The sequence below is a fragment of the Harpia harpyja genome, chromosome 11, assembly GCF_026419915.1.
Source record: "Harpia harpyja isolate bHarHar1 chromosome 11, bHarHar1 primary haplotype, whole genome shotgun sequence".
Classification (NCBI taxonomy): Eukaryota; Metazoa; Chordata; class Aves; order Accipitriformes; family Accipitridae; genus Harpia; species Harpia harpyja.
Window position 1 is genome coordinate 8,229,100 of NC_068950.1, and position 17,370 is coordinate 8,246,469.

At 52.8% G+C, this 17,370-nt stretch overlaps 1 protein-coding gene across 3 annotated transcripts in view; it reads right to left on the reverse strand.

Moving 5' to 3' along the window:
* The window catches only part of PRRX1 (paired related homeobox 1), a 43,832-nt gene extending 26,851 nt beyond the window's left edge, over nt 1-16,981 (reverse strand). Inside the window, exons 1-2 of one of the 3 annotated variants that reach the window (XM_052800516.1) lie at nt 16,866-16,981; nt 13,221-13,450 (exon numbers count right to left, since the gene is read on the reverse strand). In XM_052800516.1, the coding sequence (XP_052656476.1) occupies nt 13,221-13,437 (217 nt within the window). In that variant the 5' untranslated portion in view covers nt 13,438-13,450; nt 16,866-16,981. Of the gene's footprint in view, nt 1-13,220; nt 13,813-16,865 lie in introns of those variants that run through there. The other 2 variants (XM_052800515.1, XM_052800517.1) reach the window with 2 other exon arrangements.
* Nucleotides 16,982-17,370: the final 389 nt, after the last annotated feature.

Here is a 17,370-nt window from a genome sequence, read left to right on the forward strand (position 1 = left end):
GCTCCTTCCCGGCTGGCAACAAATGAATGCAAAATGGAGTGCAGACGCAGGCGGTGAATGGCTCTGATTGTTGCGGCCCTGCAAACCCTTTTGCTCCCTTTCCTTGGTGCCAGGCCGGCACAGCCATCTCTGACCTTCCCAGGGAGCCTACCCTACCGATTCGGAGCCCCTCTGTCCCACGAGGAAGCTGAGCACGTTTATCCCCCTCCTCACCTTTGATTAGATTTGCAGCTCTCCCTGTTTTCCTCATTTTACCCAAAGCCGAGAGGGTTGCGATTACAAGAGACACCGTTCACAGACTCTCAAGCTGGCCAGAAATACCAGAAATCTCATGCAACAGCCTGTTTTCTTCAGAGCCGCAGTAAACTCAGAAGAGGTCCCGAAATATGAGCACAAATTGGGCTATTTCTGTGTCTGATACTCACCCTTTGTAGCTCTGCAGAGGCTTTCCTATCTCTGTTATTCCTAACAGTGGGATTTTGAAGAGGGGATTGTCCTATAAATGAGTGTGGCAGCTGGTTCACGTAAGGGCCTGAGTTACAATCAGAGATGAGGACACTGCTTTTCTTTTGTGTTTCTCACTATGTTTTGGTTCAAACCTGTAAACAGACTGCACCGAGTGGATCTGCATTCTCCATCTGGTCCTGTGATCCAATTTCCCGGCAGGACTAGCCCTGACATCGAATTGCGCAGGAATGCTGCAGCGCATCCATCCATCCCACGGAAAGAGCCGAGCTCTTCAGTTTGCTGGTTTCTGTGCGAGACCCAGCCATAGCATTTCACCCAGTTACCCCGCTAGGGAGACCAATAACTCACGGCTGATAAAAGCAGCTCTTCCAAAAGGGCTTCCAGACATTCATGGATGGAGAAGCCAACACTCTCCTTCAGAGTTATTTCTAATGATTACATAACATTTCACAGTTAAAAATTGCATGTTTTCTACCTCCTTTGAATGCACGTCTGGCTTTTGCTCCCAGCCACTGGCTCTCTTTCTACCTTTCTCTGATGGATTAAAGAGGAAAAAAAAAAAACAAAAAACCCCTCTTCCTAGAGTCACAGAAACAGGGACTCAAATCCATCGTCACAAGTGTCTGGAATGACTCTCAGCATTACATGGCCTGAGAGGGACAGCAGTATGTCACACGAGCAAAAGTGCTCCCACTCAGAGCAGAGACTGGGGAAGCACAGCAGAGAGAAAAGCCCTTCTGAGGATGCCTGGAGCGCAGCGCCGTGCATGTAGCAAGTGAGACCAGGAGAATGGGGAGCCCGGCATCACTGCCGGCGAGAAAATCAGGATTCGGCACCCCACTCTGCACAGTGCTCTGACCCTCCCGAGAACAAGGAGTCATCTTCGCTTGCTGTAACCTCCTCCAGAGACACACACTATCTCTGGCCGGAGAAGCACATGGCACTCACAAAGGCAGACACGAGCCTCCCCAGTTTGATGAAGGGCAGCTTTTCAGGGAGTTTTCTTGCTGATCACATACTAGTTTATCTTTTCTATCACACCAGCTGCTCCCAGCCCACAATGCCCAAGCCAAAAGGCATGTCTAGGAAATCTGTTGCCTGGTTTCCCAGCAGCGGGTCACCCCCAGTGAGCGTGTCCCTTCCCCATCCACATGCTTTCCCTCAGCTGGCTGGGTCCCTCTTGCCCCACAGGCACCCCAGTTGAGCACAGCACAGCAACCTGCTTGGAAAGTGGGGGAAAATTGGAGGCAGCATCATTGTGCTGGCTAGGACAGATGAAACACAGGGTTAAGCACACAGGCACATTCCCACTAAAGTCATGCAGTCACTGAAACTTGGGGAAAGGGTGTCCAAGAGACCCCTCTTACTCCTTTCCCAAGGCAGGACCGGCTCTACCCTGTTTATTCCTTTACACATTTGTCTCTATCAGATCTGTGCTTGGGGTCTCCACAGCATCCTCACACCATCTCTTCCAGGGTTTCCCTACCCTCACTACACCTGGGAGGATTTCCCCACTGCCTTACTTACATCTCCCTTGCTGCACCAGAAGTAGGTGGGCTTGGAGATCAGTTCATACCCTCCTCTTCTTGAGCTTAAGCACCTCTTCTTTCCTCCTAAACTGGATGCTGGAGCTCTCCTTACTGCTCTTCTTCTCTGGACTTTTTTTGACCCGGTTCACATCTTCCTCGACATGCAGCATGCCCAAGCAGAGCCCACCTGGAGCCCTCTCCATGGCCAAGCACAGCAAGAGGACACTTCACAAACAACACAGAACTGCAGGAGATGCGGGGGGTGAAAAACATCTGCCTCTCCTCATAAAGATGCGGTGTTTTGCCTTGAGCAGGAGAGTTGGTTCAAGGCCAGGTGAGCAGATTTGCAAAGGGCACGGAGCCACAGCACTCTAGCATAGGCTCCTTACGCTGAATTCATCCCCCTTTATAGACAGCAGGTTGACACCAGTGGCTCCCATGCCGCCCTCCTTTACAGGACACCATGCAGAAACGCACTGGGCTGTGACGTAGGGGAGATCTGCTCTGTAAGCCCTCCAGAGGAACAAGAGCAGCCACTTGCCCTAGAAAGCCCAATTTCCCCACTGGGAACCACTGGTGGAGACGAGACAGATCCATCCCATCGGGTGCCCGTGACTGGACCTCGCAGAGCACATCCCATGGGGGACCAGCTCTCCCGCAGCTGGAGGGCTTGGCTGGTGGTGGGGCATTCAGAGGAAGGGTTAGCACCAAAATAGGTCATTAGCGAGCGACGTGGGGTTCTTCATTCTTCTCCGGGCCCCTCGTTTTCCTAAGGGGAATGCCTCAGAAAACCCAGTGGGGGGGGGAGGAGGAATTTACAGTTCCCTTCCAAAAACCAGTCTTTGTTTGTTTGATCGTTTTTTTAAATGATCGAGTAACTTGTGAATACATTTTCTGATGATTCCCACATCCTCCCAGCTGGAGAACGGTTCATGAACAGACTCCAAACTCTGTAAATGAGCTTGTTAGTCGTAAGTCTTCAAACAGGCTTGATAAACAACTTTCAGCCTGCAGGATATTCATCAACCATTCTGTCTGCCTGGTCTCCTGACACTAATTTATTATTTACAATGAGAGATCCCTCTCCTAAATCACAGGTGATTGTTTCTTTTTACTGATTAGCTGATTTTTTTTTTAAGGAGAAACAATGAAAAACAAATCACAAACAAGCAATGCGTCGCAAGCACTTATTCCCCGTGAGCACTTATTCCCCTAGTTTCCATGAGACGTATCAGCAGTTGTCCAAATGAAACAAACTGTAAGTAAAGATCTTTTTGGCCAAACCTTCAAGACCAGACTATAGCCAAGAAAAAGAGCGCGACCATCCCAACCAGCTGCTGGGAATTTCACTGCCTGCTGCCAAATGCTCCGGGGACCTTCCAGCTGACCGGCACGTGCCACTCTTCGCATCCTTTGGGTTTGTGGAGAGCCCAAGCACCTCAAGATGTTCAGGAGATCCAAGTCCGCATGCAAAAATCTGCCACCGAAAACCTTTTAACTCCATGGACAGGTTCACGCAGCAAACACAACTCGCCCCAAGGGCATGGGGTGCACTCAGGTGCACCTGGGCAGAAGGTGGGTTCCCTGCAGGAACAAACTTGCTGTAAGCTGCTACAGTCTGGAAGGGGATCTCCTCAATGCTAATCAGTTAATTAACATGGAAGGTGGTTGATTCCAGAGACAGAGGCAGATGAAACAGCAATTTGCTGGGGGCGATGCAGAGGGAGGAGAATCTTCCCAAATAACTGTTAAAGCCAAGCTCTTCTATAACACATCCAGCAGATTTCAAAGCCCCTAATTAGGGTCCAGGATTGTACCCAGTTATATGGGTAGGAAAACTGAGGCATGGTGAGGTGAACTCGGTCAAGTTATGGCAGCAAGTATACAGAAAAAAAGACCTCAAGACCCTGTGGCCAAGGCACAAAGGCATTCTGGAGCAACAAAAGACAGGCTGGGTCATCCTACTAGGCCATCTCAACTGATGTTTGAAGGAATAAAAGCCCTACTGTTTCAATTTAGATTTTGGGTGCAAGCCTTTTCTGGGTAGGCTGCTCCCAGTACCAGCAAATGCCGCACTCTACAAACCCTGCCCTGCGGTACCCCCAGGCGGAGTGGCCCTACACCGCCTGGGGAACATGTGGAGCAGACAAATGTCCTCCCCAGCAGGCTGCCTTGTATGTGTGCATAAAATCCAGACCTGTGTTTCCACCACCACCCTGGCTCCCCAGCCCTGATCCATGGAAAGGTACAGACTCCCGTCAGCATCCAGAGTGAAGGCAACAGGATGCAGAACTTGGCTCTGGACTGGTCTTGAAAGCTTTTTTTCTCTCTCTCACTGCAAAATCACCAATACATTTGCTCTGACAACCTCAAGCACTCAAGATCGGACAGGCTGCGCTACCAGCTCATGTCTAGGGACAGCCTTCCCAGTGCCAAATGGGAGGGGACAGGAAAGTGACACAGATTTGTCACCAGCTTTCTCCAGCACTGTCAGCATGGGAGTCATCCATCCCAAGCAGGAACTCGGTGCTGGATTCACAAGCCTCCGTTCTGTACCTCCGATCCACAAGGAAATGCAACACTGCGCAGGATGCAGAAGGATAACGGGTACAAAGTGTTACCGGCATTTCAAGCCATGGGGTTGGGAGAGCGCTGTAAAGTTTTACGGGAAACCAGCCCAGACTTCATAGGGACAGGAGCTGCCTGCAGAGCCACCGGCAAGGGCAGCCCTTTCTGCAGCACCGGGCCCAGAGCATTAACACTCTGTTTTCACTGTTACGGCTCAGGCACTTTTCCCTACTGAAGTCCGATCCATCCCCACAGAGCCCTGACTCTGCTGAGCTGATGCCGAGAAGCGATGGCCCTTTGAAAGCTGCAAGCATGATTTTTTTTTCAAATGTGGGTCGTATTAGCAACACTTCCAGAAAACAGGATGGTTTCCAGAAGCACTGAGCAGGTCTTCACAGCTTCACCAGCACACCACCTGCAGCTCAGCGCAACCCACCCACCACTCATTCAGCAGCCACACACACAACAAAACCGAGAGCAAACAGCAGACTACTAAAGGTCTCCATGGGTTCAAAACCTACCCAACCTTCACTGGTCCAGCACCTACACTGGCTACAAGAGAAGGCTGGAAGCTACTTGGATGCTGCCTTCTGCAGCCACCCACCCTGCTCCAAAACCCCCAGGCACCCCATTTTGTTCCCAGTGCCCCTGGGACAGCTGGTCCCCTTCAGAGCTGGATGCCATTTTCCTTCTCCAAGCCTGCCCACTCAGCGGCTGCTGCTGGCAATTTTATCTTGCCCCAGACGTACAGGGCCACGGATAACTTTGGTTTTACTTTGGTCAAGGAGGCCACAAGAGAAGTTCATCTGCTGGTAGACTCAGAGCAGGAAGCAATGTCCCCATGCTCCTGATGAATTCCAGCTCTCGGTGCAACAGCAGTTTTGCTGCCTGAGCAGCTCATCAAGACGTGGAGAGGGTCCTAGCCAGATACTGAGCGGCTCTTTGGACGTTTGCCCTGCCCAGCAGTCTCGCTGACTGGCTGGAGTTTCTCCTGTAGGAAAATTTCTCTAGCCAGAAATGGGGGAAATTTTGGGTGGAATATGAACTGGATGCTGCAATAGGATGTAGTGACTTGTTAACAGCACAGCTGGCTCCCCTCACCTCTCTTCTAACCTTCCCTTCCAGGAACACAAGGCACCAGGACGTCCCGGGCTGCCACCCCAATGCAAATGTTCACTTCATACGGGCACGACAAATCCAGACTGTCTGGGACAGTGCTTTAAACACTGGCATAACCTTTTCTCGGCCTTTGGAGGTGAGAGAGGAGCCCAGAAAGCTATGTAAGCTGAAATAGATGCTCCCTGGCTTGCTCATCAGGCCTCTCTTCCCCGCTTTGGCCTTCGCAGACTCATCCTTGCAGATGCCAGGCTTTCCATTGCGGGAGGTGGCCCTCAGCTTCGGCACCACTGCTCCCTTCCCTTCCCAACCAGCATCCTCCAGATGTTCTCATTTGAAAGAAGCTTCTCTCAAAATTATGCCACCACAGTCCCAGCAGACACGCAGTGCACCTCTGCTGAGCTCCCATTCCCACCTCACAGCATCTTCTGGGGCTACACAGTAGAAACCAGCCGGGTCCAGCAGAAAGAGTGCAGAAAAGGAAACGGCAGGTTAGGTACATACCACGCGTGTACAGATCAATGCAGGAATGACAAACGTGAGCAGGGCCAGCAAATCTAGGGGTAAGAACTGCAGGACTGCCCTGGAGGACCCTTGGACCCCTGGCTGTAAGAGCGCTGCAGTCACAACACAGGGTGACAAAGGACAAACCCCTACAGACACATGCCATGGGGCTGGTGGCACCTGCGTCTACGCATGTGCGAGCTTCCACTGACACAGTCTATAACGCAGAGTCTCCAGAGACTCTCCAGTGGCTAGAGAGAGGTTGAATTTATGCTGCATGACCCCCTCAGGGGGAGGCACTGGTAGCATCCTTCTCCGCACCCCACCAGACTGTCATAAACCCCCCTGGGATTTCACACCCCTTTCAGCTGTCTGCTCTCCCACCAGAGCAGCCAGTGGGTTCAGAAGATATTTCCCACGGCGGCAACCATACAACAGGTTTTTCTTGAGGGAACCAGACTAAAAACCTATGCTCTGTGCTCCACCACCCCAGCACAAGTTGAAACCTTTCTGTGCCCTGTGCATAAAGCCACGAGGACAGTCCAAACAGAAAGTGAGACCAGAGCCTTGGACAACAGCTCCTCCTGCCAGGCTGTGATGATTCTCACTTCACATCTCCGTATTCCACCCCGAAATCCAAGCCTCCTTTAGGAAAGGCGAGTAGGGTGGGGAACCAGCAATGCAGTGATTCATCCTACCCAGAAACAGAGGCCCAAGTCTGGAATATTGTGACACTTGGTAAATACTCATGATGTACTTCATTATGCAATGGAGGCCCAGCAGGAGCACAGCTCCCTCAGGGCTACTTAATATGGGTTTCAAAAACGATTAAATATATCATAAACAACTTGCAACCAGGAATAAACACCTATAATCCCATCAAGCCATTCTGGTGATGTCAAAAACGATGGGAGCAAACTCAGTTACCAAGGGAAAAAAAAAAAGAATATATCCTCACAGGAGTTACAGTCCTGTAATTCTGTGTCTGCCTCATCAAACACTCTCCCAGCCCCTCCTGCTTATACTCTGTTCATGCTCTTGCTCTTTCTTTCCACGCTTCGTAACATTGCATACTTTGATGCATGTTGCACCTCTGCTGACAGGCAAAAGGATCGTGCCCCTGAATGCAGACAGCAAAACTGTTTCATGCCTGCACAGAAATATTCCACCGGCCAAAAAAAAAAAAAAAAAGAGTTTTTTTTGCATGACTCAAGGCTGCTGGTCAAGTCTTTAAATGCTAATATTCATCAATTGGCATACATATAAGCAGCCCATTGAATTGCATGCAATGACTTCTGTGAGTAAGGATTGCACAAATTAACCCTGAGATAATATTTTCCCATGCGATCACTGCTTTATACATCATCAAAAAGATGGAAAATAGACTGGCTAGTAGTGGAAACTTGGTGCAGATGACAGAAAGCTGATGTTCATTAAAAGTGTTCTAGCAGTTTAGACCAAGCCTTTAAGTTTTACGAGAGATTTCAAAATCTAATTTTCATGGAAGTGTTTTCATTACATTTGGGGGGGGGGGAAGTAAAAACCTTCAGCAAAATCTTTTTCAAATTAAAAAGTTGGAAGCTTTGTGTGGATGGATAGAAAACACAAATACCATCAGCAAATTATGAGACCATGAGAACCAGGAAGCAAAACTGATTATGATCAAAAAAAAGTGAAATTCACAAACAAATAAAAGTCTAGTTTTGCCCACCGAAAGGAGTACAGCACGGCCAGCACTTGCAAACTGAGTCAGCTCCCTCCTTCAAATTCACATGGCTTTTTAAAATTTGTTAATAACGGTACATTGTCCATTTTTGTTTGCTTTTAGGTGCCTTTATTTTTATTAAGACTATGTTTGTGACAGAGTCACATTTCCATCTTTTGTCTGCATCTAGAAGCTCTAGAAATTTGCATGAAAAACACAAAAGGTTTTCCCGCTTCTAACTGTAGGATTCAGGGATGTAAGAAAATATCCAGCACTGAGATACTTGCCGCAATAACCATGCACCAGCCGGCCTGAGAATGAAATTAAATAGGTATGTCCAAGGAACATAAATGGAAAAAAGTTAATCAAACTTAACAACTGCTCTGTGTTAGGTGTCTGTTATTCCACCTTTACTCAAGTGAACACCGTTCACTCTTTGCGAGAAGCCTCTAGGATACGTGCGGTACAACTGGCACGCGTAAAGATTACTCCGGCAAGAAAAAGCAAGCTGTTCTATTTTTCATGCAGATAACATAAACAACAAGTGCCTTAAAAATAATATTGATCTGATCCTCAATTTTTCCAGCCGCTGGAAGAGGAGGATTGGTTCTGGAAAGTCTTTCTTGGCAGCACCTTGTGAAGAAGCTCACTGCTGCCCGCGGGGTTAAAGGCACCGGCGGGTTTCCCTCGGTCACCCGTGTGTAACCTGTGGACATCAGCAGCCAGCTGCTTCCTGCAGACTCTCCCTTTGCCCATCAGCTATGCAGGACAAGAGAGGAAGAAAATAGTCGCTAGATTTAATCAATCTACCCTGCATTTTTTCCCCCTCTTTCTATTCTTTGTACATCCCCACTCTACAGTCTCAGCATCTTCTGGGAATAAGGGCTGTGTTTTACTAACAGAAGAGCCACTTAGTACTTCAAGATAAAGCAGAGGCTTGCAAAGAAAACCCTGCAGTTGTCCCTGACGCTTCCTCTCCCGTTCACCCTCCATGCAACTCAGCAGCCCACCAAATCGCTTTTCACATTTCAAAGTAGTGTCAGAGCTCTTCCACCTCTTTTTAAGAAGGTGGATGGTTTTTTGTGAAGGGTGGGGAGGCACAATACCGCAGACAACCTCAGGATCAGCAAAAAACCCAAGAGAAACAATTCAATATTTACACACATACTTTTACTCCTGCAGCAACCTCACTTGCTCTGATTAAAAAGAGGCAATTAAAGCATAAAGGACAGCCATGTGGGAGCAGACCAAAGGTGCTTCAGCTCAGGATCCTGTCTCAGGCTGCCAGTAATGACGGAGTCAGAGGGTATAAGCCCAGGCACCAACGCAGCAACCTCTGCCCCAGCTCATCCTTCCAGTCTCTGCAAATCGCGGCTCCTTGAGCCGGACGAGCCGGACGCTGCCTCCATACACTGCTGCAGCGAAGAACCATCCTCAATCCTCCCTGAATTTGTCTTGTCCTTTCTTGAAATCATTTCTACTTCCGATCTCTGCAAAATCCTGCGGCAACAAGATCCATCACCAAACAACGTGCCAGCTGAAAAAGCCCTTCCTTGTGCTCTCAACCCGCTGCCTGAGAAGAGGGGGCTGAAGCCAGCACAGATGCTCTGCTTGACCCAGCCTGAGCAAAGAAACTCACCTCTTCCCGGCCGCCCGGGCAGGGTTTCTGCTTCCTTGGGAAGGAGCAGCAGTGCGGAGGGGTCATGATGCCCGCTGAGACAGAAGAAGTCGTGGGGGGCTGCAGGCAGCCTCTGCCCCAGCTCTAATCATGAACCAGCCCTGACAGCCTAACATAATCTGCCAGCCTGGGAGAGAAGTGCAGCACCCAAACTGCCATCGCTTTTATACTGAAGAGAAATTAAAGGACAGTAATAACTCCAATACGCAGAACTTGTACACGTACTGGACCAAAGTGGGGTTTATTCATTCCTCACAAAAGAAATCTGAGCGTAACAATTTTTCTTTCGCTGCTCATGCTTTCTCCGCATCGTTTTATGAGCCATCAACAGCAAGACTCAAACAAACCAACCAAAAAAAAGCGGAGGTCAAAAATGCCAACTTATTTAAAAACAAAAAACAAAAAAAAAGGCAAGCTAATAGCTTACCAGCTCTGGATTTGGAGAATTAACCCTACTCAGAGCCGCAAGCTCTGGGAAATCATAGGCCACCAACAGGTTTCTGCCATCCCCAAAGGGCACGGGAGCGATAGGAGCCGACTGTCTTTGCGGGTCCCAGCTCAGCAGAGGGGACCCCCTGAGCTTCCCAGCATTTTCATCCCAGTTTTAGCTGGAGTTAGCACAAGCCCTGCAACCAAAGCAAGAGTTGGTTCTATCTTAACAGGTGGTTTTGCAATGAAGAGGAACTCGGATTGCAAAGTCTTCCTGGCTAAGCAGCAGAGGCAGGGAGGTTTGCTGTGAATCGTATCAGCTTTTAGGGTATGGTTTTCCGAGCTACAAGTTGAACTAAAGTCAATGAGAGTGACAGCTTCGCAACGCCACTGAAAAATCAGCTCCTTAATACACTGACAGTTCTCCCTGTAAATATTACAATCACAGCTACTCCCAGGGATGATAGGTTTTTTTTCTTTTTAATAAGAGAAACGTTTTCTTCTGAACCTCTTTCAAATGAAGTAGTGGTGAAACAGTTCCTTCGATCTGAAATGTCCAAATAAAACCTTTTGTCAATTCTGTGTCAAAGCTTTTCCCTTAATTTTGAATGACAAAACCAGCACCAATAATTTGGCTTTTCGCTTTAGTTTGGGACAGAAATTACTGACAGACTACCTGACTTTCCTCCAGGTTAGAAGAACATTTTTAGTATTCCTGAGCCATTCCACAATTTCTCCAAACGGCTTTTACCTTCTCTCCCTTAGTAACATGGAGAATAACCGAGCCCTGTGTTAGCTTTTCCACTGAACCAGCTCTCATTTTTCACCAAGAAAATCTCATACTTCTGTAGCCTAGCTCCAGCACAGTCCTCTTCCTGCATGGATTGCAAAACACCTCACGAAACACATGCAATAGGTGGGGAAACTGAGGCAGGGAGAGTCATGGGATCTGCTAAACACATCAGTGAAAGAGTCAGAAAGCCCAGATGACAGCTCTGCCCAATAAACCAGGGAGAATTTATTCCTTTTTTTTTTTTTTGCTTACTTTAGAATACTTTTAAAACTTTCTAATTCACCTCAACAGCATTAAAACTTTTACAGCATTCAGAGAACTTCTAATTTATTTGAAGCTGTAGTTTGGTCCCTGCTTGGCAATGCTGGCTGGGAAACACACCCTCAGACAGGGATTTTTGGTGCTTTTCATGCTCCAAGAGCAGGGTGGGTATCGGGGAAACACAGCCCCTCTTTTCCAGGCTGACCAAGCTAGCTCCGGAGAGCTCAGCAGTTGGCAAGGGGCAGCATCAGGAGTAAATCTCGTCCAAATAAAATATGATAAACGAAACTGGGGGGGGGAATAGAATGAAAAAAAAGAGTTGTCTACGTAACTTGTTGGTTAGTATCTCGGAGACTCTCCAGCCGCAGTGCTGCGGCACAGGGAGCTGAATCGGGGGAGAGCAACAATCACTGCCTTCCCCGCTAAAATATAGACCTTTAGAGCCAGAAATTGCATTTTTTCCGGGTCCTGGGAAGGGAAATTTTTTACAGCCATCTCCCAGCGGCAGTGGGTCCCTCAGCCGCGCCCCGGTCTGGCTCCCCGGGAGGGAAGGGAGCCGCTCTGGCAGCCACCCACCGGTCGCTCCCTTCCCGACCGCCTCCCGCAATAAACCTGCCTCGGGGTGATGCTTCCCCGCCCGGAGAAAATGTCTTGCCGGGTTTAAGCTCGGGGATCCCACGGGTGGTAGTGTAAGGAGCGGCTGCTTTTTGGAAGGCTCCCCCCTTTCCCCAGCCCGGTTTCCTTCGGGATACCAAGAAAGCCACGTCGGATCCGCGGGGAAAAGAGGGTCGGAGGCAGCTCCCAGCTGCCGGTGGAAAACAAACAAAACCCGAAAAGTGAAGGAAAATTGCAATTGCAATCTTCGTTTGCTTTTCGGGTTTTTTTTGTTTGTTGGTTTGGGTTGGGTTTTTGTTTGTTTTGGTTTGGTTTTTTTTTTTACCCGGCTTTTCGCCGGCAGCCGCAGGGCAGCCCCCCGGCCCAGGATGGGGGGCTCCCTGGGAAACGAGCCCGTGTCTGCAGCCGCGGCCCCTGCCCACTCCACGGGAGACACGGCGGGGGCGGCCGCAACCAGCCCTTACCCACAACGAAAATCGCGACCAGTCCCTGCAGCCGGGGATATATATTTTTTAACAGAAAGCAGAGGGAGGGTAAGGGGGGAGTGAGGGGGTTGCTGGCCCTGCACACCCACCTCACCCCGCTCCGCCGCGGCTCTCCCTTTCCGACAGCGCTGCCCTTGGAAAAATAACAAGAGGCGCTTGGAAAATGCCGCGCAAGCCGGCGCCCATCCATCCGCGGGGCGGTTGTTTTAGGGCTACTTGCTGTTCCCAAGCGAGGACCCGTTAGGACGGGCAGTTCAGAGGCAGGTCTGCGCCCTGCCCTGCCCGCCGGGCCTGGATCAGGCCCGGATCAGGCCCGCACCGGGAGAAGCGGGGCTCGGGAAGGAGGGGATCGGCGGCTCCACTTCGCGGCCGCACACGCACCCTCGGGCTGTTTGCGAGCCGCCGTGCTCCGGGCAGGTCGTCGGACAATCGTCCGGTCCCCATCCAGAGCCCCGAGCAGCTTCCCGGTATCCCGCAAACCACGGCGCCGGTCCCAGCTCCGACGGGCCGGAGGGACGGGCGGATGGATGGAGGGAGGCTCAGCCGCCTGCCGCGCCTCGCCCCGTCCCGTCCAGCCGAGCCCCGTGCTCAGCCCTCCGGCAGGCGATGGAAAAGGGGGCTCAGCCCTCCGGCCCGATCCTGCCCGGCCCGGCTCCTCCTCCGCGTCCCCCGAAGGGAGACGGAGCAGCGCGACGCGGGACCCGACGAGCGCGGCACGGCGGCGGAGGGCAGCCCGCCGCTCCCCCCCGCCCCTTCCCGGGACGCCGCTGAGGGAAAACAAGCGTTTTCGCACGCCGCCGGGTGCCGGCCCCGCCGAGGGCAAGGGGGACGCGGGCTCCCCGGACGGGGCACGGCGGGGAAGGCCGGCTCGGAGAGCGAGGCGAGCCGGCCCAGGGACCGGCCGCTTCCCCGCGGGAGCCCCCCCACCCCCGCCGGGGCCGGCAGCGGCCGCCGCGGCTCCCCCGGTCGCTCCGCTCCGCCCCGGGAGTGCGGCGCACGTGGAGCGGCCGCGGCGGCCCCTCGCCCCGGGGAGGGATGGAGGGGGGGGGGGGGATGTCCCCGCACTTACTGTCCTGCTGCGGGGTGTCGCTGCCGCTGGTCAGCCCGGGGGACTCCAACAAGCTCCGGCCGGGCTCTCCGCCGCCCTCGTCCGCCTGGGCGGCCACCATGTCGCCCGCCTCCTCCAGGTCCAGCAGGTGACTCACGGAGAAGTTCTTCTTGGCTTGTAAATTGTCCAGGCCGGCGGGGCCGTCGAGGCGGGCGGGCAGCAGGGCCTGCCTCTCCATGGCGTGGGCATAGCTGGACGCCATGGCGTCAAGCGGGGCTTTTCTGCCCTCGCCCCCCCCCCCCGGCGCCCACCGCCCCCGCTCCCCCCCAGCCGCCGGCCCTTCGAGGGGGGGGATGCGCAAGGACCGAAAGGGGGGAACGGGACCGGACCCGACGGCGGCGGCGGGAGGGGAAGCCCGAAGGGGAGCGGGCAGGGCCGGGCTTAAAACATGCCGGAGGGGAGAGGCGGCGGCCGGCTCGGGGCGCCGGGGCGGCGGCGCGGGGAGCTGCCGCCGGCCGGGAGGCGCAGGGTGGCTGTGGGGCCGCTGGGGCGGGTGCGCCCCGTCCCTCCGCCTCCGCTGCCGGCGGCTCCCCTCCCTCCGCCCCTGCGCTGCCCTCCCCTCCCCTCCGCCCCGCACTTCAAACGGCGGGGGCGGCTCCGCGGCGCTCCGGCCGCGCCGGGCACCCGGGGGAGGGCGGCCCGCGGGGCCCCGCCGGGACGTGGCACCGGCGCGGCACCCCCCCAGCACGCACCCCCCCCCCCCCCAGCCCGGGCCGGGCCGGGGGTGGGCAGCGCCGGCCCCGCCGCGCTCATTAGCTCCTCGTGGGGGGTGGCTGGAGGAGCCCTCGCTTGGGGGGGTGGGGGGAGAGGGGCGCAAAGGGGGCGTGGGGGTGTCCCCCCCTTGTCACCCGGAGCTGCAGCTGGAGGGCAGGGTGGGCGCAGCCCTGGGGAGCCCTCCCCGGGGCAGAGGAAAGGAGCAGAAGGAGAGAAAGAGTGAAAATGAGAAATGCAGATGAAAAGGTGACAAAGAGAAATGGAAGAGAAAGCGTGAACAGGAGAGAGGGAAGGAAGAGGAAAAAGAGTGAAAGAGGAAGAAAAAGTGCGACAGAGAACTAAGAAAGAGAAGACAGACCAAAAGGAGAGCAAAAGCACAGAAGGGAGGGGGAAAAAAAAAAAAAAAAGGCCTAAAAAACAGCAAAGAGAAAAGGACAGGAGGAGGAAGACGCACTCAATGCTCCTCAGGCCAGCAAGGAAAGCGGTCCCAGCAAGAGGTCCCAGCAGCCTGGCCTGGCCCAGCTGGCCCCCGTGGCCAAGGACAGGTAGAGGTGCAGGGAGGTACCCCTGGACCCTCGCTTGCTGCAGAAGGGGTCCAAGGGCAGCTGGGCTGGCAGCGAGGGGCTGGGTCCTGCAGGCCAGGAAAGGCTGCTGTGTCCCAGTGGCTGGAGCCTGGGCTCCAAGCTGCCACAGCCAGCCCAGAATTTCCATCCCCCCTGATCTGGGGAAAGAACATTTGATGCCATCAAAGGGCTCCAGATTGAAAACAGATGTGCTTCCCCGAGCCTCTCCATGCATTTAATTAAGGCACAGGCATGGAGGAGACATTTTCATCATTAGTTTGCTTTCAGGCCCCCCCCTCTGGTCCTGGTTTACCCTTTGCAGTCTCAGAGACCCAAATGAGCATGGCAGGGCTGCGGGGCTCTGCTGTCCCCTGCTTGGGGGCAAGCAAAGCTGGCGGGCACAGGCTGGAAAGGCCAGAAAAAGCACTGGGGCAAGGTTGCACGTGTGTGCAGAAATGTGTGGGTGTCTATACACCCAAAACACCGTGTGTGCATCTATGTATGCAGCAGTGTGTGCCTTGTTGCATACTGGTGTGGCTCTTTTTCTGCATTTGAAGGAGCATTTTTGTGTGATGTCCCATGGTACATGCCCACGTGTGTTGGATGGGGAAGGAGCTGCATCTTCACATGGGTGTGCGAGGCTGTATCTGGCTGGCTTTCGTATGCTGGCATCTTGTACCCTGGCTCTCAGGGTCTCCAGGTTTAGGCACAGCAGGGTGGGTGGGTGTACGCACTTCCGTGCTCTGAAGAACCATTATCTGTACAGACCCCTGTGGGCTGCCCAGCACATGAAACACCCTTTTCTTTGCCTTTCCCAGATATTTGAGTGCTTGCTTTCTTATTGAGCTGGGTTTTACTCTCTTTCTCCCTGTTCTCCTTCAAATCGACATTGCAACTGACCTGGCTTTTCTGAGTGGGTGCTGGGGAATCCCAGCCATAAACATCCCTTTCTCTTAGTCCCAGGCAACCTCTGCCATGGGGGTGACAGCAGAAGCCACAGAAACCAGAACAAGAGCTGTCTGTGCCACCTTCACCGATACTCTCACTGACATCCCTGCTAAGATGCATTTCTTCTTAAATCTCCACATGTCTAAGGGCATCCTTCAGATAACCCTCCCTCCCAGTCTTGGAGTTTGGGAATGCAGCCCAATACCAGCAGATGCCCTGGAAAGATGGTGGGTGAAAGCATGTTGGTGCTGTGGGTGACCAGCATCAACACTGTGTATCTGCTACAAAGGCAGAGTCTCACCTGCAAGGCAATAAACGGGCCCAGCTCCAAGACCGGCTACTGTGGCTTTAGCCTGAAGTGAGCCACGGGTGTTCCCCATACATACAGCACCAACAGGCTGAATAGCAACATGGGATGCCAGATTCACATTCTAGAAGTGGCCTAAACACCTCCTTTCCCAGATGCCTCCTGCGGCACAGCTGGATTTCTGTGACTGGGTGGGAGAACTCTGCTGAGGCACAAGATGAACCCAAGGGAAACTCTTGCAGCCCTGTCTGTCTCAAAAGAGAGAGAGTTAGGAACAGTGGGAGGCCTCCAAGGCTGCACAAAACACCACAGGGCTGTGGCTCTTCTTTCAGCTTGCTATGACCAGGCAGGCCCTAGGCCAAGGCATACCTGCAGTGTGGAAATGAGCGTGGTAGGAACCCCCTGGGCTCTGAGAGGGATGGTGACCGTGCTGCCACCTCAGCTAATGAACTGCCTCTCTCCTTAGGTTATCTGTAGTGCCTTTAGGAATAAGCTAGTCTTTCAAAGCAATGCTGCCCTGTTCTGCATGTGCCAGAGGGCAGAAGTAGTGCAGCATCCATGATACTCTGCTCAATGGAGAGCATGGTTTGCCTATGGGAAGCCTAAGGACGGTAGAAGTAGAGAGTGCCAGGGAAAAAAATCCCACCAGGAGAGAACAGTGGAATGTGCTCTTTGTAGCAGGGTGTCCTACTATACTGGGGATCAGCCCAAGCTTGAGGGAATGGGTGGGATGGGTGAAGGGACCTTGTCATGTGCAGGAAATAAGTCACATGAGAAGAAAGTGATGGACCAAAGTGGCTCACAAAGATCATGAGCAAAAGACAAACAGAAAAAAAAGAATCAGAAAGATGAGGAGAGGGAGAGGATGAGGGACATGCTCTCTGAGCTCCCAAGGGAGCATGCCAAGGGGTCCCAGGGCCCTACATAGCTGCAGATCTCAGCCTGCCACTAAAACAGAAATAGGAGCATCTTTACAGGACATGCATGAAACATCGCTGTGTTAATCTGCTTCCTTTAACTTGATTCAAAGTTTTAGAAAACTTCAGGTTAGAGTACAGGCAGGTATCACCTTACCTGAATGCTCAAGGGCATTGCCTTCCAGCGTTCACCTTCTCCCCCTCCAGCCACCAGCAGTGAAGGCAGAAGAGGATGGGGCATTTGCCACTCATCTCGGATGCATCAGTTTCTTCCTGTGCAAGCGTCCAATAGCCAGCCCACACACTCGCTCTAGGGCCTCTAGGAGTTTCTGCAGAATAAATAGCCATAGGACAGAAATGAGCCACACCATGGCCTGCTGTAATCCAAAGATCTCAACACACTTCCCCCTGTTTCAGATAGGGAAACTGATGCAAAGGCAGCTTGTCCTCAGCATCAAACCCAAAGCAGAGGTGATAGGATACCCCAGTTCTCACGACCCTGAGGCTGGGAAGGACTCTCATGCCACAGATGGCCCGTGACAGCAAACACACATACCATTTCAACATCCCACAGACCATCAAGTAATTAGACAGACATCTATTTTCCACCTCACGACTGGCATGGTGTCAAGCTGAACAGGTAGCTCCCCTTCCCCACCATC